This window comes from Epinephelus lanceolatus, chromosome 22, assembly GCF_041903045.1.
Source record: "Epinephelus lanceolatus isolate andai-2023 chromosome 22, ASM4190304v1, whole genome shotgun sequence".
Classification (NCBI taxonomy): domain Eukaryota; kingdom Metazoa; phylum Chordata; class Actinopteri; order Perciformes; family Serranidae; genus Epinephelus; species Epinephelus lanceolatus.
In genome coordinates this window covers 14,277,766-14,299,855 of record NC_135755.1, presented here as the reverse complement: position 1 = coordinate 14,299,855, position 22,090 = coordinate 14,277,766, and the positions used below count along the sequence as shown (strand labels likewise).

The window sequence follows — 22,090 nt, the reverse complement described above, 5'->3', positions numbered from 1 at the left end:
GGCACTTAAAGATGTCACATACTGACTCGGATAAGGATCCATAACAGCCCCTAGCACAAACTGAACATGTCGCGCTGCAGCTCATCAATAGATGACCACACAAAGTTAATACTACTTTTACTAAAAGATCTGTACCTCTTCCACCTCTTAGCTTAAAATCATGTGTGGACACTCTTAATAAAGTTCATTTCTCACCTGAAGAGCCAATCTCTAGAGCTATGACTCTTCAAGCAATATCTTTTTGGTCATGGTCTTTATAATGTCAGGACTGTGGGTTGTTTAGCTCATAATATTTCTCATCCTCAACAATGAGTCTCACCTCATCCATTCTTCGTCACACAAGACACAGTAACAGCAACAAAGTTCTCTTTATGCATCAGTGGTGGGGAGAGGAGTCGAGCTGCCATAGGAACAGAGAAAAAGAGCTGCTATGGGAGCTGGTATGCGCAAGCGCAGAGTGAGTGGGGGAAAAATGCATTTAATTCCAGGGGTGGCGAGGCTAGAAAAAGGACAGAGGTGTGAAGTGCTGTGGGGCGGCACATCCAGGAGTGATGCGCATCTAGCCGCTGCCAGTGTGGGGTTGTACCCTGAAAATAACAGGGGTGTATTTTTTGATGTGCGCCATACACCACTTTGGTGGTAGACTTTGGTTGAGTGATTGTAGCAGTACACTGCACACTGGGAAAAAAAGCCTGCTCTACTTGAGGCAATATCTGTCGACTGGGGGGTCCCCAGCTGATGTTTTGAATCTCTGACTTTCAGGGGGTAGCCCTAGATTTTACGGACCTGTGGAACCTCTGACGCAGATAGATGTTGTGTAAATCTAACGAGAGAAAAAGGCACATACAGTATCCCCCTGTTACACACACAAACACACCATTAAACCACTGATGCATCAATACAATTTCTGTTATGAAATTATGCATAAAACTATTCATGTAAAATCAGCAAAAGCCTAAAAAGGACATTGGTGTATGAACTTCTGTATTTTAGTTTAGAAGTGATGTGTAGTTATAAATTCATGCCACAGCACCTTACACAGGATTGTGGAAATACAGGAATGGAATTGGTATTGGATAAGTACTTGGACAAAGCCCCGACTTAACATATCAGAATCTATCAGGAGAAACAATGTGGGATCAGTCCATAAATACATTTGCATTAACTTCCTTGGGCACACGCTCACATTACAGACAGACACGCTCTCTGTTGTTTCCACTGGCCTCAATCACCTCATTTTTATTTTCTAATTCTTTCTCTAACTGGAGTCGCTGGTTTTGGCCGGAGCAAAGCCCAGTTATTTGACCGCAGCAGCTTTAGCCCGAGGCCAAGTGGGACACTCTCCACCACATCCAAACCAGCACATACTGTATACACTGATGTCTACTGAATAACGCTGGAGCATACCCTCGAGGGAGGAAAACTAGGCGTGACGCAGAGGGATAAGCAGAGACAAACTGCACACAGAAAGAAGTCAAGAAGACAGATGGACAGATCACCTGGTACTGAGGAAAACTGAGACAAGGAGAATCAACAGCATTTGAAAAGACGTCAACTACAACCTCGGCAGCTTCTGCAGAAGCCAAGTACTTTATCAGCGATAACTGCAGTAATTTACAACCTTTCAGCAAAGTTTAGAACAACTGAACGAAAAACCTGATCCGACAGTAGACAGACAGCAAAACTTTTCAAGCTGTTCAGATTTTCTAAAAACACACAGATGACATACATATGGATGCACACATGCATTTCTCTTCCAAAAAAGTCAGATTTAGGGCCTTTTTACAGCTCAAAGTCCAAACCATGGTGCGCATTTTTGTTATATTGTATATATTTGATACAGTCAGTTGTGGTTTCACATTGAAATTTAGTGCCAGTGCACTAAGGACCTATCCACGACATACCCACATCCTGTCGTCATTACCTACATGCATGGGTGGATTATGAGACGATGGGCCCCTGGGCACAGATATGCAAAAGGCCCCACCACCTCTCTTACATAGGAGCAAGATACACAGACTTTGCAGTTCCTTTGCACCTCTTTGTGGTCTGTTTGTGTCTCTTTGTGGTCATTTAAATTCTCTTCCTGGTTGGTACATTTTAATTTGAGTAACATTTTGATTGGTTTGAAGAAGGGCTCTTCGATCCCCTCATATACCCTCTCTCATCCTCTCAAAAATGAACTGAAAAATATCTTTGTTTTTGTGGGTTTTTGCAACTGACTCTTTATGATTTTGTCTCCTCTTCTCCCCACATGCTACTGTAGCTGTTTTTGTTTTGTTGCGTTGCTCGTGGACAAGGAAACCTGCACTTTACATTTACTACAGCTTGACAACTTTACTGCTAATTTCTCCTCCGCTTGTATCACCAACACCTGTCTGCTCCGAGGACACTCACTGTCAAAAAAAAAAATGCTTTCACACCAGGAAACAAACCGTGGTTCAGTTTGATCCGTAACAAGACTGCCTCTTTTTGTCAGACAAAGGTTCAGCTGTTTGGTCCGGACCATTGTCCAGGGGGAGGTTTCACACCTGTAATTTTGGTTCGGACCAAACAAGGCAGGTGTCAAGGAGTCCTTAGATCCTCTTCATCCATTTCAAATCTATTCAAAGCCACCAACAGCTGCTAGCTCCTTCAAGGGGATCTATTCAACATGCATCAGTTTTTTAAAGGGGTGTTCTACACTTACTTACACAGGTTGATGAATGTACTGTATGTATGTGTGTATTCAAGTGCATTCCTCCAAACTGTGTTTATCCACAACCACCCAAAGACTGAAGTGGTAAAAATGAGGTGGTATTGTGTGAAACCTAATCGTATCAGCTTGCTTTCGTTCCCCCTAACAGATCAACACCAGGACTTTTCTTGGCAATGAGGTGGATGTGAAATCTGAACTTGGGTTTTCCTAAATTTGTGTTGGACTCAGTGGTTCCTGGAGGACTAAGACTGCTGATCTCCTGAAGAAAGATCTAAAGAAGACGAGGAAGGATATAGTCTGGTCTTACACTGCCAAGTCTACTGCTGCTGTAGTGGATACAGATGGGACCAGGATGCTTGGAGGGTTGTTTGAGGAAACTGGTGACCTTGGATTGGGCTTCGAAAAAAATGTCTCGTGCTGTCAAATTGAGGGGTTTGGTTCCAAATGAGATATCCAGCGTTCGGAAAATCTATTACAAAGTGGTTCAGAACAAAAAGATTGAAACAAACTGTGGTGCTTTTTAGAGATTGTTGCTTGGCTCCAGCTCTTGGTTGACAAAATGGCTCATTCAAAGACAAGATAATCTGCCTTTTCAAGACCTTTTTAAATACTTCCATAGTAGATGTCAGGCTGTGTCTAACTAGAAAGATAAGAGACTGCCGCATTCCCAGCAGCTGGGACATCTTCAAAGAAATCTCTGTAAGCATCCAGTTTTGTGACAAGTTGCACATATTTGGCCACCTTCAGCCTCTTGCAGGTTTCTTCTGCACTATAGTGAGCTGCAGATGCCCCCGTTGCTATGACCATTGCTGACCTCTCAGCATGCATATCTCTGCCCTACCTGACTGTCTGTCAACGCTTCTCCACACATGTGACAGACAGGTTCAAAGTACTCAACACATGGTGACAGCTGCAGAAGGACAGAGGTATCAGTTGAAACACATCTGTTGATCATTTCTTCATGAATGCAATAATTCCAGATTCCCCTTATTTGAATAATTTGATGAAAAACAGCTCTATTCAGAAAGCATTCATGCTTTGAATATTGATCTAAATGAGATCATGGTCAAGTGTGATTTCAGTCGTTTTACTGCTTTTCATCCGAGGTCAGTTACATCAGGCCAGCTCGCGTGTGACACAGTGCGTCTGTGTTTGTGTGAGATAATGGTGAAGGAGGAGGCCTCGGGGTCCTTCTAGACATTCAGAGGTCGGAAAGTAGGCCCCTGTTTCTGGAAAATATTCGGTATCCATTTCAGAGAGGAGGGCAGGGGTGAGCAGAGTGTGACGAGAGAAGGAACAGGAGTGCACAGGCCACCATTAAGTAATAAAGACAAATATTGTCTCTTCAATTAGACACAGTGAGATAGAGTGCAGCTTAAGCACTTTACAGGGCAGACAGTACGCATGTTGAAGTCATGGATAGTTAGTTATGCAAACATTTATGTTTAAACCAGCAATAACTGACTGAATTACAATCCAGCAGTTATGGAGCAACATTATCACTTATTTGGAGTCTTGTTTCCAGTGAACAAGAGAAAGTCCAACATTCACTCTCTTTTAGCTCTGTTTTCCTCAACAGAGTCTCAATGAAGAGCTCCAGGCTTGGGCCAACCTCCATCACCAGGACCATTGGTGGAAAATCACATGTTATGGCATGTGTTAAGGTGGAAAACCATGTGCGTTATCATGCTTCCTGATCAATACATAACGTTTACACGCCACTGTATTAAACTGCGCAGTGTTTTTTTTATTGTGCTTACTGTTATAAGATAAAGTAGCCGACTGAATGCTTTTAACACATTGTATCATGTCAATGTCACTGTATAAGTAACAAACATCACAAAATGATGAATATTAGGCCTATTATAAGCTGACTGATCACATTTGGTTTCACATTTAGGCTACATGCTAACATTGATGTATGGGCCACTTCAAACTTGACAACAGAAACGTTCTAAAAGGTCCCTTTGGGTGAGTTTGTAAATCCAATCTCATGCTCTTCACTAAAATGAAAGCACTAATGTTCAAAGTAGTAGAGCATTGTATTTCTACAACAGTTCAGTTCAATCTGCTTGGCGCTCTGATGCTCCGCCTACCCAGAAAGAATACCTGGAGTAAGCTCTGCTGCTCCAAGAATGTGTTTGAATCGAATGGTGCATTCCAACAGCGCTCTGAATTTACAAACCGTCCAGTTTGTGCCAAAGTGTGTTCTGAGTAAGTATTTCTGAACATACCATTTGCATTTTCTGTTGGGATATTTTGCACTGTAAGCGAATGACATCAGCTGGCAGGAAGTAAACAAGTTCCCAAGCTGTTGCCTAGCAATGCAATTCCAGTGAAACAGTCTATAAAACATCAGCATAGCTAGCTAACTCATGGGGTTAGTACAAGTTATTTGCTGTTTAACGTTGCCTTGCCAAACTATAAGTTACAGCTATATCAAAATATTACGGATGTATTTTTTAGATTGTTGTTATTGATAGAGGCTGTTTGGCTTATTCAAACTTACAAAGGCATGCTATCGTATCCCAGTGATTGTCTCCAATGTACACAATTCACTCCTTCTCCAAGCTCTTGACCGTTAAGAGTCCGACGAAAGGAGTTGGCGCTTAGGCCTGGGGCTCTGCAGCTAGACCCTTCTTGTTTTCTCTACCAACTCCTGAGAAATATCTGTCTGTTAAGCTGCTAAATGCTTGACCATATTCACCATCTGCCATTTGGTGCTGGGCAAGTAGTGTACTGTGGCTTTTTAGAGCTTGTTTGACTAACATAAAGATACTTAATTTGCTATCATAAAAGACAACGAAAAGCAGCAAAGCTTAATAGTTAAACAGTTAAGAAGAGGAATGATTTGATCAAAATGTTATAGCTTAGTAAAAGCCAACAGTTTCTGTTCTAAACAGAGGTATTAATGATGACAAAACGGGAAAAAAACAGCTCTGTCAAAGCATTTTGTGAGAAAAATGTGCCTCAGTGAAGCATATTTGAGGTTGATGGACAAAGTTATGAAAGAAGAAAATGGAGAATATTTCTGTCAAAATGATTCAGTGTGAAGAGGCCCAGACTAAAGCATTTCTTCCTCCCAAACCCAAAACAGACACACACATACACACACACACACACGCACACACACACACACACACACACACTCTTAAGCACACAGTCGTGTTGAGTCTATGGTCTCGATCACCGTGACAGTGTCTGAATAACTTTCCAACTACACCCTGAGCATACACGCCAGGTAAGCACCCAGTAAAGTGTGCATAAGGAGTGGACTTATGCACTATTTGAAAATTAGATCACTGTGAGGTAAAAAATCTTCTAGTTAAAAGATTCAGATTTCAGCCCATGAGAGTAGATCGTGTTTTGATATTTAGTTCAATAGGAGTTCAATAAGGGTATCTACTTGAAACAGAATTACATTTGAAACATATCATAATCAACATCAACTGACCGCTCGCAGGTAGCACCTACTCTCCAAAACCAATATACTGTGCGATGAAGTCTCATTATAAAACTAAACAGAAGAAACAGAACTACAAGAATCAAATCGAGTTTGTGAGCCAGTAGAGTAGAGAAGAGAAGAGAAGAGAAGAGAAGAGAAGAGAAGAGAAAACTGCAAACCTCTATTTTAGCTGCTTTTGATCTCGCTCAGTGGTTTCCAACCTGGGGGTCAAAATTCCTAAAATGAGTCACAAAATAAATCTTCAGGGTTACATGATGATTACAGATAGGAAAGAAACATATTCTGCTACACAAAATAATCTACTTTTCAGACTTTCTCCAATGATTGCCTTTTCTTGTGAAACACTGGATTGTTTTATCCCTTCAGGCTTCTAAAATGATTCAAATCAAACAACTGGAAAAGGAAAAAACCCTTGTGAGTTAATAAATACCATATTAAGCTTCTGACAAGGTTTAAAACTTAAAGAGACAGTTCACTCCCCAAATGGATCTAGACGGCACCCAGCTTGTGGTGCTCAAAGCGGCAAAAAGACACATTTGAAATACACAACCGCAATGACTCATTCCAGAAATCATGACCCAACTACTCAAACTAATCCACCCACCTTGTTGTTAGCAGTTTTACGTAGGAACTATTTTCTCACACTGTCATGAACATGAACCTCTTGTCCATGAGTAGATGTACGCTTCCTTCTGTGCTGTGATATGGTTGGTGGGTGTAGTTTAGTAGAAATAGGGGTGTCATGATAATACCGGTATATTTTTTAATATGATATAAAAAATTCATATCGTGACGCTCGCAATATTTCAGCTTCTTGACATATGACGTTATACTGTTACCCACGGCAACAAGAAGCATGCCTGAAAACAAAAGTATTACAGACTACGCAGTGGTTCCAAAAAGAGGAGCAGCAGTAGTGTGGAATAAACTGTGGCGTCCTGAATGTTTTATGAACAGCCCCGGACTTCTCAGACTCTTGTAGTGAGTTACCGCTCAGAGGGAACTCAGTCAGTGGCTCCTCTGGCAGCAGCACAGCGTCTCTCCCTCTCCTCTCACCCGTGCGCACATGGGAGTTGGTGTCATCAAGTGATTTTGTCATAAACCTTTGGTAATGTAAACCAATGTGCCGCTTGCAGCTCAACAAACAACCTACATATATGTGAATGTGCGACAGTTGTGGTATTATAACAGCCTGTCACAGGTTACAGCGTGATGATTAGAGGGCATATGGCAGAACATAAAGGTCCAGGTGGGAAAAAACAACTCAATCATTAAGGATTTTTTGCAAAGAGAAGGAAATCACGAACTGTAAAACTGTATCACTTATTTTGCTATTATGACAAGGTTTAAAGTTTAAGCTTGCAATTTCTATCCATTTAGATTTACTCTAGTTGGAGACACTACGTACTCTGCTGCTGAGACTGCTATCGAGTTGTGTCAATGCCACTGCTATCCAACTTCAGCACTTCAACATATAAAACATAATATTTATGCAAACCCACTACAAGAGTAGTTTGCACCTGCTTTAAGTTTAATGTTTTAGCTTTAAAAGCAAAACTGAGATTACTACGAGTATTGCTCCTCCTACATCTTATCTTGTTTTGGGACATAGAGCAATGTGTGTTATTTTAAAGCCTCACTTTACAGTTCTGATTAATCATTTCACAGATATATGAGGTGCTATAAACAGTAATGGTAGTGACCCAGATCCCAGTGCAGACTGCAGAATTTTAAATCTGCTGTCTGGTGTCTGCGGACTATCCTGTCTGGCCTCAGTCTTATCTGGCTGGTAGGTGAGGCAGCCAGTCTCCTCCATCCTTCTGACTTCTGACTCATCTAACCCTGCCGGAGACCCTCTGACACTGAGAAGGAGAAGGCAGAACAGGACGAAGCAGACGGACTGAGGGGGAGGAAATGATTAAGGGTGAGATGGCGGGAAGTGGCAGTTGCACAGACAGGAAACAGAGACTTTTCTTATCATCTTATCATGGCTGAGTCCAGCCTTGGGGAGTGGATCAAAGAGATGCACCTTGCTTTCATTTGTTACAGTGGGCACTCGATTGCATCGGCTCTTCCACTGCAACTGTAGTCGTCTTCTCTTTTCTTCAGCACAACACTTGCTTCTATTTTAGGGAGGTATGAAGGGGAAATAAGTTTATTCTCTTAGAGCTCCTTGTTATCTCTCTACAGTGTCACTTCCACCTCCTCATAGTGAGAGTTTAGCAAGAATTTAGTGCTGGAGAGAATTCACTGGCTTGCTTAAAATTTCCCCTGTGACTCAGCCAAGAAAATAAAAAAATGCTCCAGTAAGCAAATATATTTTCTAGAATTGAAAAGGCCCCTGAAAATCACCCGCCGTAGACAAAATTTTCCAGCATTCAGGTGATGGATGGTGTTCATTTCCCACCTTAATTTGCTGCACTCTACATCTCATTACCGGTTATTTAGAAGTTCAGACGAAAGGCTCAGACACCCAAACATTAACATCAAGTGTGAGTGTGTGCGTGTGCACTTCAGAGAGGCCAAGAATGTACAGAAACTCTACAGTACATCTCCACAGGCCAAACATAAGCAACTTACACAAGCCTCATTTAATCTAATAGACGATGTTTTGTAAAATAATACTGCATATTTTGGCTGCGATGCGTCAAAGCTGACGAGAGTGAAGTTCCCCTGCCTGACACTCTGCTGGGGAGGTCTGCGGCTCTAGGGGGAGCGCATGATGGAAAAGCATGAGAATGGGAGGAATGGAAGAAATGGCGTTGACCCACTGGAATGACACGGGGGGCCTCATAAAGCCAGCCTTCAATATTTGTTTCGCTTACCGTGGTCTGGCAAAGCTCAATAAAGAAAGTCATCATCTCAAGTAGCACTGTATGAAGTGTGATTGACATTTCTCCTTCTCCGAAACATCAACTTGGCCTATTTATACATTTTGCTGGATAATGTGGGCTTTGAATCAAGTTCTTACTGGAAAAACACAGCGGTTACACTCAAAAAGCTGTCAACTTACTCCTTAACAATGCAGCAAAAAATCTCTCTGAATAATACAAGGTGAAAACCAGAACTTGTAGCTGCATTATGCTTCATTTTACATCTACTACAACTATTTAAATGAATGTACTTGTTTGCAAGATTTGGAAGTCAGCAAGACACTGAATTCGAAATAAAGTCTGCAGGACTTAAATCATGCAAGATAAAAATGAGTTTGTGAGTCTGTGGTTGGATTTACAAGTCCAGAGCTCCGTGTTGAGGACACAAGCCCAATGTCTATAAATGCAAGCACATACATTCTCACGCACGCACTCCAGTTTACAGTCTATGACATGACCTCTCTGAATTATATGATGACAACCATGTAAAGACATCCAGCTGGTCTATAAACTGTGTTAATATTGAGGGTGAACATGTGTGCCTTCTCCTTGTGAGTTGGGCACATTAAGGGTCATTGGGAGAATCCAAACCTATGTCCAGAATAAATGTTGGAACTGTATGTTTCTGCTAACTACAAATACGTTACATTTGTACGTAAATATGTAGCAGATACACTGAAACTTTACCTATCTCTACATTTCAACAACGCTGTGGTTAACATGTTTTTATGTTTAGGCACAAAAAACACTTGGTTATGGTTAGGAAAAGGTTATGTTTTGGCTTAAAACACCCATGTTTGATGGCACAAAAGCCACTGGAAATGTAGCAATGGGTGGCTTAAAACACCCACATTTAGTGGGTGATGCTGGACATGTAGCGACAGGTTGCTACAAAACATTAAAGTTTGACAGCACAAAATCCAGTGGAAATGTAGTGATGGGTCGTAAAAAAACATCCAATGTTGGTGGCACAATAGCCGCTAGAAACACAGCGGTGGGTTGCTAAAACACACTAAAGTTTGGGTGCCAAACCCCGCTGGAAATGTATTGACAGGTCACGAGAAACACCAAAATTTGGTGGCATGAAAGCTAATGGAAACATGACAGGTCGCTAAAAAACTCACGTTTGATGGCGCAAAAGTTGTTGAAAACACAGCAATAGGTAACTAATACAAACCCAATTTTGGGGGCAAAAAGCCCCTAGAAATGTAGTGACAGGTTACTAAAAAAACACCTACATCTGATGGCACAGTTGCCACTGGAAACATAGTGATGGGTTGCTAAAAAAACCACAATTTTGGTGGCACAATAGCCACTAGACACAGTGATGGGTTGCTAAGAAACAACCAACAACCAAGCTGCTGGAAACGTGACAGGTCGCTAAAAAAGCTACGTTTGGTGGCACAAAAGCTGTGGAAAACACAGCAATGGTTAACGAATACAAACCCAATTTTTAGGGCACTAAAGCTCCTGGAAATATAGTGACAGGTTGCTAAAAAAACACCCCAAGTTTGATGGCACAAAAGCCACTTGAAACGTAGCAATGGCTTGGTGAAAAACAACTGCTTTTTATGAGTCTATCCCAGCTGGAAACACAGTGACAGGTCACCTCAAAACACCACATTTGGTGGCAAAAAGCTGCTGAAAACGCAGTAATGACTCACAAAAAAACAACCAGTTTTGTTGATTGTTGGTCCAAAACAGTGGACTGCATTGGTCTGCAACTTTGCAGGTGTCTCATGTAGGTGTCAGGGCATCCAGCATCCCTTCAACCTCCTGATGACAAAACTACTTCAGGAAAATATCCCACCTGCTAGTCCAACTTATACAGATTTCAGTCCCAGAAACACACTGTCTGGCTGAGCAGAAAGCTCCCTTTTATTGCGTGGCTAACGCCTGTAAACTGCTCTAAAGTCTGTTCTGAAGCAGACTCAGGCAGAGCCTAACCGGGCAGAGACACTAACAGTCAGGTAAAAACATTACTGTGAATAACCACCAGAAAGAGCCACATTCTTTCTATCAGTTCCCTGATCCAGGGCTTTTTCCCCTCTTTCTTCTACTTTTTTCCTTTCATTCTTCCATCTCTCTCCCACTCCTTTTCTCTCGTCATCCCTCTTCACACGCTGCCCATCTGTCTGTGTCTTATGCAACTGTGAGGGCCGACTGACACAGCACAGCCGCCAAGTCCAGTTTAGTGCCTGCAATTCTTTGCCAAAGCCTGGCCCGCCTGCAGAGAGCAAGAGGGGGTTTTTATCTGGCAACACATGGCAACCCAGAGGCGAATCTACAGGATGAAGACAGATGATGAGACATAAAACAAGTGATGGCGGGGATTTTTAACTGGCTATTACAGATACAGTCTTTTCTTTCTCTGTATTTTTATAGCTGACACTCGTATCCAAAGCAAGCTATAATAAACACAACAATGGAAAAAGCCATAATTCCTGGATCAACAAGATTACTAGCAACCAATAGAATAAAATGAAAGGCTTTGAGCCATATTGCCTTGAAGATATTTGGTCATGTAAAAGGCAAACGCATGGAAAATAAATTAAAGGAGAGCTAAAAAAGAGCAGGAAAATGGATTGACTTTTTCAGGGCAATTACAGTAAGTGGAGAGGAGAGGAATATGATTCAGTTTGGAGGGGGTGATGTGAACTACTTCTGTCTCAGGTACAGTACAGTAGTTATTCCTCAGGAGCCTGAAAACATTGGCTGAAAGTCATCAATCAGCTTCTTTGTAGGAAGGTCATGAAAGTGCTGGAAAACTACAGCGCGGTGAGTGATGTCATCAGCTACAAGGTTATCATGTCAAATGTGAGGTTGAGGAGAGACAGATCCTGAAATGAGGCACTGTGAATTATTATGACAGAGTGCTGCGCTCTTAATAAACTCATAGTGTGTGACATTTACTTTCATCTACGTCACATCAAACACACAGGCACAGAATGATGTGCTGGTTTATGTCAGTAAAGTAAAGGAGGAAAAGGCTGGGTATCAAACTTCCAATACTTTGAGTGCACACTTTGTATCCGCACCTCAATGGCACTGCTTCAAAAAAACAGTCCAACTCTCAGTGTGCTCCCAACAAACTGACAATCTGACACTTTACGCAACGACTGGCCAGGTGCAAAAAAGGATGCATGATTTGAACTTCGCTCTGAAGCTGTCTTCGATTACAGGGCTATTCAACTAAACTGTTTACAGGGCCACATTTTCAGAAAGCTAAAGGCCCAGGGGACGCACATTTACCTGAGCTATAATTCCATTCACTCAACACAAAACACTGCCAAATTCTCAATACTTTTACTGCATTTTTAACAACCTGTCTTGTCCTCTCCTCTCCGTGTAAACAGCCTGCAGTTCAATCATAGTTTCACTTAATTTCTGTCACATGACTGTTGGTCTCAGCAGAATTATTTGTGGTTTCCGAGTTGTGCTGAGGAGCACAGAATGTTCTTTACAGGATGTGGTTCATAAATATGGGTTATTTTTGCCAAAATCATAAATAAGGGATGTAAAATAAAGTGATTTTGATTAAATATCACTATTTTCAGTATAATTTTGGTTACATTTCCTGACAGAAGCATTTGTCACACATGATGCATTCAAGGACAGTTGGAAACTTGAAAATCAGACAATGATTACAATTTCTAACAGTTTCTGGCGATAATAAATGGTGTAACTTTGGCAAATTTTTAAAAAGAAAACACGCCTTTCTAACAGTGCTTGGCAATATATCAATATTAATCAATGTAATTGTATGAGACTAGATATCGTCTCAGATTTTGGATATCGTGATATCGTAAGTGTTGTCTTTTCCTGGCTTTAAAGGCTGCATTACAGTAAAGTGACGTAATTTTCTGAGCTCAGCTATTCTATTATTTGCCTTATATTTACATGACCGTTGATTGTTTATCAAATCTCATTGTGTGAATATTTTGTGAATGCACCAATAGGCAACCCTACAATATCATCACAGTATTGATATTGAGGTACTGTGGTAAAAAATATTGTTTCTTTCAAACCCACTGGCAGGTTGTAAGGCTAAGAGGCAACTAGACCAATAGCACAGGAGCAATTGTGGCAAAATGTCTGTTATTTACATGATTTTTTTCCTCTTCGGGTTTTAATTTAGATTGATTTGTGAACAGAATTAATCAGCAGACCAGAGTTGGCCCGTGGGCTGGCAGTTGTATCAGCCTCTTTGATTAAATTTCAAGTGTAAACTTGCATGTAAAACCATGAATGCCTTCAAGGAAAGGCTGTCAGAGAGTCAAATTTCTCTAATTAATTGCATCTCACCACTTCCTATGGCAGGTAGGTGTCTTGCCACACCTTAGAGGTAAACCATTTGGAATAACTCTTAACAGATTTGCCTTTGGATGTGGTCGGATATGACATCTCGAGAATGTGACTTATATAAGCTATAACCTGCTTATGTTATCTCATTTTACTAACTACACAGATATAAACACTGCTTGCTCGTTCTGTATATTCTACACATTGTACTATCATATTATCATATACCCCCGCCCCCTTCACTCTGTCTGTAAATATATTATTATAGTTTAACACTGAATACAATATTTGCATAAACAAAGTGAGAAAAAAATCAGACACCCCTGAATGAGACTTTACATTGGAGCCTACATGCGTTGATGCTTCAGACCTTTGATGTATTAGGTGAAAAGAGAGACAGCAGACAGACAGACAGACAGACAGACAGACAGTAGAGAGACAGAGTGAGACAGAGATGAAGAGTGCTGGAGGAGAGCCCTGTCTCTACATGCACGGCTGGTGGAAAAATGTCTCTCTTAATGGATCCCAGCTTTCTACAGCACTTAGAACAGCCAAGACCAGCCAAAGGAATAAAATATGGCATTATTATTATTATACTGCAATTATCAATTATCCCCCTCTCTCTCTCTCTCTTGCTTTCACTGTCTCTCTTTCTTTTACACAGATGCACACATTCACACACACCCCTAATTTTCCCTTGAAGCCTCAGATGGATACACAGGAGCACAACACATGATGGCACGTGTACGGGCAAAAATCACTAATTACATGCACTCGCACACACCGCAAAATTTCCAATTTGACACAGTGGGCCTACAGTTCAGTCGGTGCATGATGACAGGCGGATATGCGCTTTGTAGATTAGTGTTAGCAGACCCATCCTGTATGCAGCTAATGGAAAGAGACGACAAACGCCCCTTTTTTCTCTTTCCAGTCAGATTCAGACAGATGATAAAATAACGCAGAGATCAGGCGATAAATCACACGCAGGCCTGTTTTTCTTAACATCACTTCCCTGATCATGTCAAGACACAGTAAATGTCAGACTGAATCTGTCAGGTGTTGGGGTGCTTTCTGGAGCACCGGTTGCATCTTGGTCGGTATCTGCTAGGCTCATCTGTCTTTCCAAAAAAAATCTCAGCTCTGTGTAGGCTGCACGTAGCTCTCCCATTACTCATACGTCGCTTAAGACAGCCTACGGACTTTCACCATGCAGATGCCATACTGAAAAGAAATACAGCAGAGTTCGTTGGCTATGATAAGAGAATAACAGAATGAAATTTAAGCTTTTATATTAATCAGACCTTGAATCAATAACAATGTTTGGAAGCAGACTTAAGAGCCTGAGCAGCAGTACGCCCTACTTTTCTTCTAAAGCCATCTTTGGCTGATGGAGAATACTACATCACTTGATAAATCACCCAAAACATTCTGAGTGTTTGTGAATAGTGATAAAGGCCCTGAAGTTCCCCCAGAAAGCCTTTTCTTGGTATTGTTGTGGTCTTTAGCAGCTGGGATGCAGCCAGCAGTCTCCTTATCAGCACTTAACTAAGAGGAGGGTGAAAACCTGTCCTGAGGGCCAAGCTTTCAGCACTAAGCCGGAGTATACGGTCCAAGGCTATTAGCTTTAAACAGGGATGGATTGAAGAGGTAAACCTGCCAGAGCTCAGCTTGCCTACCTCTCTGTCTATAAAACTAGGCTGATTTTATTGTCTACAGTGCGTTCATGGAAAGTTAGTGCTGCAGCATCAAAGTGATTTGGGTTTTATGGTGATAATTTTCTGCATGTATTATTATTGAAACCGATGGCTCTTAGCAAACACTGGTTAGACGGTGACGTTGTGTCCCAGGCTAAAAATGGTTGACAAAAAGTGCAACGTGGTAATGTTGCTTTGGTGGCACAATCACCACTGAATCACCAAACAACCAGGTTTGTTCTCTCTTGGTCTCGAACTGTGGCCTGCACTGGTGTCACACAACCCACCATCACCATCCCCTTCACCTCCTAATGACAAAGTAAGTTCATAGACATGTATTGAGAACTACACCCTTTAAAAACATTGATACAATATTAGAAACCCAGCAAGTACTGGTTGGACAGTGACGCTGTGTCCCTGGCCAAAAATGGTTGCAGTCGATGCCAAAAAATGCAACACACTCATGAGGAGGACGGCCAGATACTGATGCTGTTTACACACCCAAAACTTGCGCAGTCAGACCCTCTCTTGCAAAATCATAATATTGCTACAAAAAATGCTAATGCATGTTCTTCTTTCCTTTTTGTTTTTTTAATACAACAATATCTTATTGACCATTTATTTGGTTGGTTGTGATCAGATGTCCATATTGTCCAAAAGACTAGTATTTCTCATAGGAATGGGAAGCAAGTTGAACTCCAGATGAGAGCTGGCTCCAAATTGTCCAATCCATGGGAATCATGTGCCTCTGAGGTTATCATTTACTTTTATCGATGCCAGCATGTGATCATGAAACATCTTTCTATGCAACATCGGCTTAAATACTAGGAATGCCATGTCTTTGACAAGAAAATGGATCAGGATTTGATAAGAGAATGGATAAAGAATCGGATCGATAAGCAGAATCAATAATGGCACTGCTATCACTAAAATCTTATCTATTCCAATCCCTAATTACTTGATGCCTATTTTTAAAATATGAAAAAAAAAAAAACATGTTAATGCCGTATATGTATATCTACATGTAAATTAAATTCCTGTCTCATTGTTTAAAGTCTGTAGTGTAGTGAGAAGTCTTTCTTAATCTGTCTTTGATCGCACATGGAAGAACAAGTACCCTTCAGGGCTTTCCGCCAGAAGTCAGGTGTGATAGTGTAAAGAGTGACAAAGTCCACATGGAGAGGAAGTTGTGGTGGATAAATGGGGCGAACACATGACTTCCATCCAGGAGACCATGGTTTATGTCGCTAGTGTGTCATTGTTTATTATTTGTTTGAAGTTCAAAGTTGCCCGGACACCCACGACGCAAACGCCGGCACCGCTTTCATTTTGTGACTGTGTTTGAACCAAAACAGGATGTCTTGATTGGACGTTCAGTCATTCAGCATCTCAGTATTTTCGGCTTATTTGCCTTATGATGATCACTGCGGGTATCGTCTTTGTCGCACTTTCACAACCTTTTTAACACTGAACCACTGCACAGCCACAAGCTTAGCTATCTTACATCTATCACATGATTGCATCAGTGTTAAAGAGATTTTCTGCCTTCAGTGCACCCAGTCATAACATCTATTTTGCATTTTTGTCACCCAGCCATGATGTTCTTCCATCTGTGTGGATGCAACAACTGTCAGCAGACTGTAAAATAACATGCAGTATCTCTAAGCAAGTTTGCAGACCCCAAAAGCACCTGAATCCGGCCCTGTGTGTACTTTAAAAATGCTCTCAAAGCTCCTAACTGAGGGCAGATCTGAAGCATGAGCAGAGGTGTGTGTGTTCATACAGAAACAGCCCCTATACCACCAACACAGCTTTTACAGCTGGGCTGTTTGGACTTGATGGATGAACTGTGCCATATGTCCTCGGTGCGTGTGTGTGTTTGAGTGTGACTGTGCGCGGCTGGATGTCAGGCAGCTCAAATCAACAAACCATAAACAAGCTCACATATTGACCCCATGTAACCCTGCGTAACCCCCCCAAATTCCCTGCCTCTACTACAAATTCATGATGATTCACAAACCAACTATGTCTTGCCAGCTGCTGCTCTTTTCTGAACCTATTGCTCAGTGTTACATGCATACAGTTCATCTTTTGTAAGCTTGGGTTGGTAGGTGCATGCATCTGTGTGTGTGCTGCCACTTAATGGTATTTTTATCACTGGAAACTCCTGAACAATTAGGCGGCAAGCGGCTTCCCCTCACTATCTGCTGGTGTGTAATTTAGAAGAAGCAAGAGCAGCAACAGCGAGGCCATGCAGGGCCTCATTAACATCAACCTTACTAAGCCGCAATTACTCCCTGCACAGACAGCAGGCTGCACAAACACACACACATATACAGACACTGAGCAGTCACACATATAGCAGAGGTTTCTGAAAAGCAAGCTTGGGTTCATTTATAAAATGCAAGGACACACTTAGACACATGACACTCACCGCTGCCCTCTGGAATGCTCCTTTCGTGTAGGTGCCCCCTCCTCTGTAATTGATGGCCGGGATCTCCTGGTTGAACAGGGAACACTTGTGCTGGTGGGACTTGGGCGCTGAGATGTGGTCCACCCTTGTCACTACATGGGTCTTGGACGAAAAGGTGATCAACGCCACCCGCGTGTCCTCAGGAGCAACGGGAAAGTCGGACAGCATCTTGCGCACAAACCTCAGCTCGCTCAGGAAGTTGTTGGCCCCCACGCTGGATGACTCATCCACCAGGAAGACCAGGTCCAAGCAGGAGCTCTTCTCCCGTAGCTCACGGACATTTCGCTTGAACGCTTGGCCGAGACGCTCCACTTTGCTCTCGGCGCTCTCTGACAGGTTGCCGGCTGACGAGGAGGAGGTTAGAGGTGGCATCTGCCTGGACCGGCGGGACTGCTGCTGGGGTTGGGATTGCTGGGCAGCCGGCCAAGCTGTGGTCCATACATCCAGGATGCACAACACCAAAAGGCAAGAAGTCCATGATGGCGTTAAAGAGTACCTTTGAGAAAACATCGTGAGAGTCAGCACAACACCTGCACTGAAGAAGGACTTTTACAGAAGACAAAAAAAAAAAGACAGCGTGGATCCTCTTCTCAAGAGGAGTTCAGTGGATTTAAATGTGTCCTATGCCTGTGTCAGCGTCCAGGAACATAGCAGACAGCAACAGTTCAGTGCAGAGTTCCTCAAGAGCATTGCTGAATGAAGATGAGGAGTCTTCTTTTCATTCAAAATGTGCCTCTGTTCATCTGCTTCTTTCTCTCTCCAGTGGAAGAAAACTCCGGTCCCGTCTGGAAAAATGTTTAAGCTTGCTCACAAGATATTTGCCTTCCTGTCTTTTCCACAAAAATAAAACTGTATATGTGGCTTTTTCCTTGCTTTCTCTACAGTCTGTATGTGTGTATGTGCTGTTTAAAGCTTGTTCAAAGTCTATATGAATCTATAAGTCATTTCTCTCCCCTTCTTCCTGCCTCTTCTGACTGAAAGTCAATCTTCAAGCCAGTGCATCAGATCCAAAAACCCCCCAAGCCTCTTCAGTCCTCCTCAGTCCCGATGTGCTGCCCCTCAGGCTCCTGTGTTTTTTTCTCTGTGACGCTCCTGCCTGCACCGTCAGCCAAGCTCTGAATGCTTGTTCCCCTCTTCTCCCCAAATCATTTAAAAAAACACACGGAGGAGGACGGAGGAAAAAAGTTGAGAGACAGAGAGAGGCTGAGGGGAAAAAAGGGGGCAGTCCAGTCGTGGCCGTGAAGTCATTTTTTTCCCTCTTCATCTCTCCTCCTCCTTTTCTCTCACCTCCCCCTCTCTCCCTATCTCTTTCTGTGTCTCTCACCCCCACCCCCTTCTCTCAGTCTGTCTCTCTCGTCATGACAGTGGAGTGAGGTTCGATGTCAGTGCAGCGCCTTGCTTGTCAACTTGTCAACATTTACCCCCCACCCCCCCTCCCCCCCTTAAAAAAAACACATCACCAACACTCGCTGTGATCAACTCCACATGTCCACACCGTGCACCTAAGGTAACATCACCATGAGATCAAACAGAGTGAGAATGAAAGGCGGGATGAAGGAGGGAGAGGGCAAGAAGATAAGTCAGATTAAAGACTCAGACTAGATTTAATATCAGACAGATGCAGAGTTTGGCAGCATTCGGAGGAAGGTCTGAAATCTCGATCTGTCCTTCAGAGTTAGGAAGTAGTTAAGTCTGCTCTGGGTACGTGCTTTGTCAAATCATCACTCTTTCAGCAGCTATCACTTACTCCTCCCCTCTCTCTCTCTCTCTCTTTTTGTATCTTGTTCAAGAAATAAAAAAGAGGAGGGAAGAACTGCCCTTTCCACTCTTTGGATTTGTCTACTTCTTCCTGCTCCACAGGGATTCACACACACTCTTTCACTGTGCTGTTTTTCTACATCTTTTTGGTCTCTTATAGCCTCTCCCTCTTTCTCCTTCTCTCTCTGCTGCCGTGTTTTCCTTCAGTGATTTTATCTGTAACCAAAACAAAGGCAGCCGGTGTTACAGAGGCACACTGTGCCTATTAAACCAAAGGCCTGAGATTTACAGCAAAGAGCTGGCTTCACAAGGAGCTGCAGAGGCTCCTGAAGAAGAAAGAGTCAGAGAAGGAGACAGGGGGACAAGGGACAGAAAATAAAGAAGTGAGGGAGATGGAGACAGGGACCAGAGGGAAAAGTGAGATACACTAGATGGCCAAAAGTATGTGGACATCTAAGTGTGACAACTATGTGACTTTACAATATTTTATTCTAAAAACTATGCATGTTAATCTGCTGCCTCCATCATTTAGGGAAGGGTTTCCACAAGATCTTGGAACCTAGCTGATGAGATCTTTTTAAAATACCGCCGCCTTGTCAGTGGACCTAAGCATCAAAATATGACAACTAGGGACCTTCCTGCATCAGTGTTGGACGTTATGGGACAGTGAGTCAACTTAGGCTTGTGCCATGCACTGTGTGTTTTCAAAATACACTTCAGATTTCACAAAAAAATGTAGCTTCTGTCTGTTACATGCATACAGTCTTTTTCAAAATGAACTTACAACATCTAAAGCACCTTATTTATTTTCTTATGCTTGGGCAAAAAAAGCAAGTGGTCAAGTCAGGGAAAAAAAACACCATGGATTGGCTTAAAAGAAGTACATGTATATCATGTAACGTAACGTGACATACATCATGTGACATACATCATTGTTAATGAAAAAACTTCATTACCTTTTGGTTTTTGTTTGACCTATCCACCACCTGTCCCACCCAACCTATAGCGTCTTTCTTGCTCTTTATACTATGTAGTGGCAGGCAACATCACAAACTGCCACTGGCCGGTGCCTTACTGCCACGAAAAGGTGCCTTTGTGCGTTGGTGTCTAACGTGGACATCAACTGACAAAGTGGTGGTATTTGACGACTTCAGCTGTTGCCCGTTACATCAACAACTGCCGCCTCCAAGTGCGTATCATATAACCGCAAAAGGTGCTTCTATGCATCAGTATCTGCATTAACATGGCTGAGGGCAAACAACCAATCTGAGCCAAGACACCGAGTGGGTGGTGCTTTGTTTTGCTTGGCTGTCTCCAACATGGCACACAGGTCACAGACGTTCTCATTTTACAGCTACTCAGTACACTAAAATATGTGTCTGAAAACTACCGAGGTGAAAGATGGACAATGCAGTGACAGAATTTTGATTCATATTTGATCAGCGCTGCCTAGTTTGACAGTTTGACCGCAATGGAGCGATAGACATGAGTGACAGCTGCGTCAGAGACTCCTCAGCTCTGATTAGTTGTTTCCAAAAGTTGCAGTAGATTCTAGCAAATGCAATTAGAGGCACTACAAGGATTTGGAGGAACGTGATTTTCTTCACAGATTATCTGTCTCATTTACTGTTGTGTGTCGTGAAAAAGTCCATCTACATGTCCCAGAGCTGAAGGTAATGTCTTCAAATGTCTTGTTTTGTTCAAGAAACAGACCAAAACCCAAAGAAATTAAATTTACAATCATACAGTAGGAGAAAAAAAATGACTTCAACGATTGACAAATTATCAAAATAATTAGAGATTAATTTACAGATGATTTACTAATTTTTCAGCTCTTATCAGGTCATAAAACATCCAGCATAAACTACTAAAAAACAGCCTGAGACCCAAGCTATGTGGACAAGAGTGTGTGCATACTTTTGGTAATACAGTGTAGAGAAAGACAGAAACAAACAAATATAAAAAAAGCAATTAAAAAGAGAAAGTAAAGACATATAGAAGTTAAGAGCAAGAGGAGGTGACAGAAACAATAAAAAAGTAGAAAGTTGTCAGAGGGTGTGCATGTGTGTGAGTGTGTGTGTTTCCACCAGAGCAGTCCAGTGCAGTCAGTCCATTAGCCACAATGACACACAGCTCAGGCACACACAGTGTTTATTAGCCTGTATAAGCCAGCCTTTCTCTGTCTCTCTCATTTAACGGCTCTGGAAACTTCTGCACCAAAGAGGTGGGAATAGAAAGTAGCGTCATACTGGCCAGATAAACTGACTGAGACACAAACACAGAAATATAAAGACTAAAACACACACACACACATTGACCCAGATCCACACAGAGACACAAAAAACACACACCCTTGCTCTCACACATGCTGAAAGGGGGATGAGCACAGCTGTGACTTCCTGCTTACTGGCACTGGAGACCCCTCACCAGACTTTCATGGGGGTCCCAAGGGAGACAGGGGGTTGGTGGATGGAAAGGAGGCTTGTGAGTACGTGTTGATGGGGGGGTTGTGTGTTGGTCACACTGAATATTCAAGTAAAATCTGTATGGAAGTATGGCCTATATGTGCTGTACAAGACTTCAGTAAAGATATTCACACATTTTGAGTACAGGTATAATTAGTTCTGTGATGTTTTACAGATAAAAAATACAATTTTCATGACAAAAAAGGTCAAAAAAAGACTCTGAAGGCTTTTTTATCTTCAACTTTTGAGTAGTAAAACAGAAACACTTTCTTCTTCCTCAGCGTTAAAGGATAACTTGCGTTTTTTCTGACCTGAACCCTACTTGGACAACAATTTTTGAAATTAGTCCAGTACTGAA

General features: G+C 42.2%; 1 protein-coding gene across 4 annotated transcripts in view; it reads right to left on the bottom strand.

Moving 5' to 3' along the window:
* Positions 1–18,775, bottom strand: part of svep1 (sushi, von Willebrand factor type A, EGF and pentraxin domain containing 1) — a 137,329-nt gene extending 118,554 nt beyond the window's left edge. For 2 of the 4 annotated variants that reach the window (XM_078164867.1, XM_033609811.2), the window contains exon 1: positions 17,471–18,775. In XM_078164867.1, coding sequence (XP_078020993.1) covers positions 17,471–18,019 — 549 coding nt within the window. In that variant the 5' untranslated portion in view covers positions 18,020–18,775. The remainder of the gene's footprint in view (positions 1–17,470) is intronic. The other 2 variants (XM_078164866.1, XM_033609810.2) reach the window with 1 other exon arrangement.
* Positions 18,776–22,090: the final 3,315 nt, after the last annotated feature.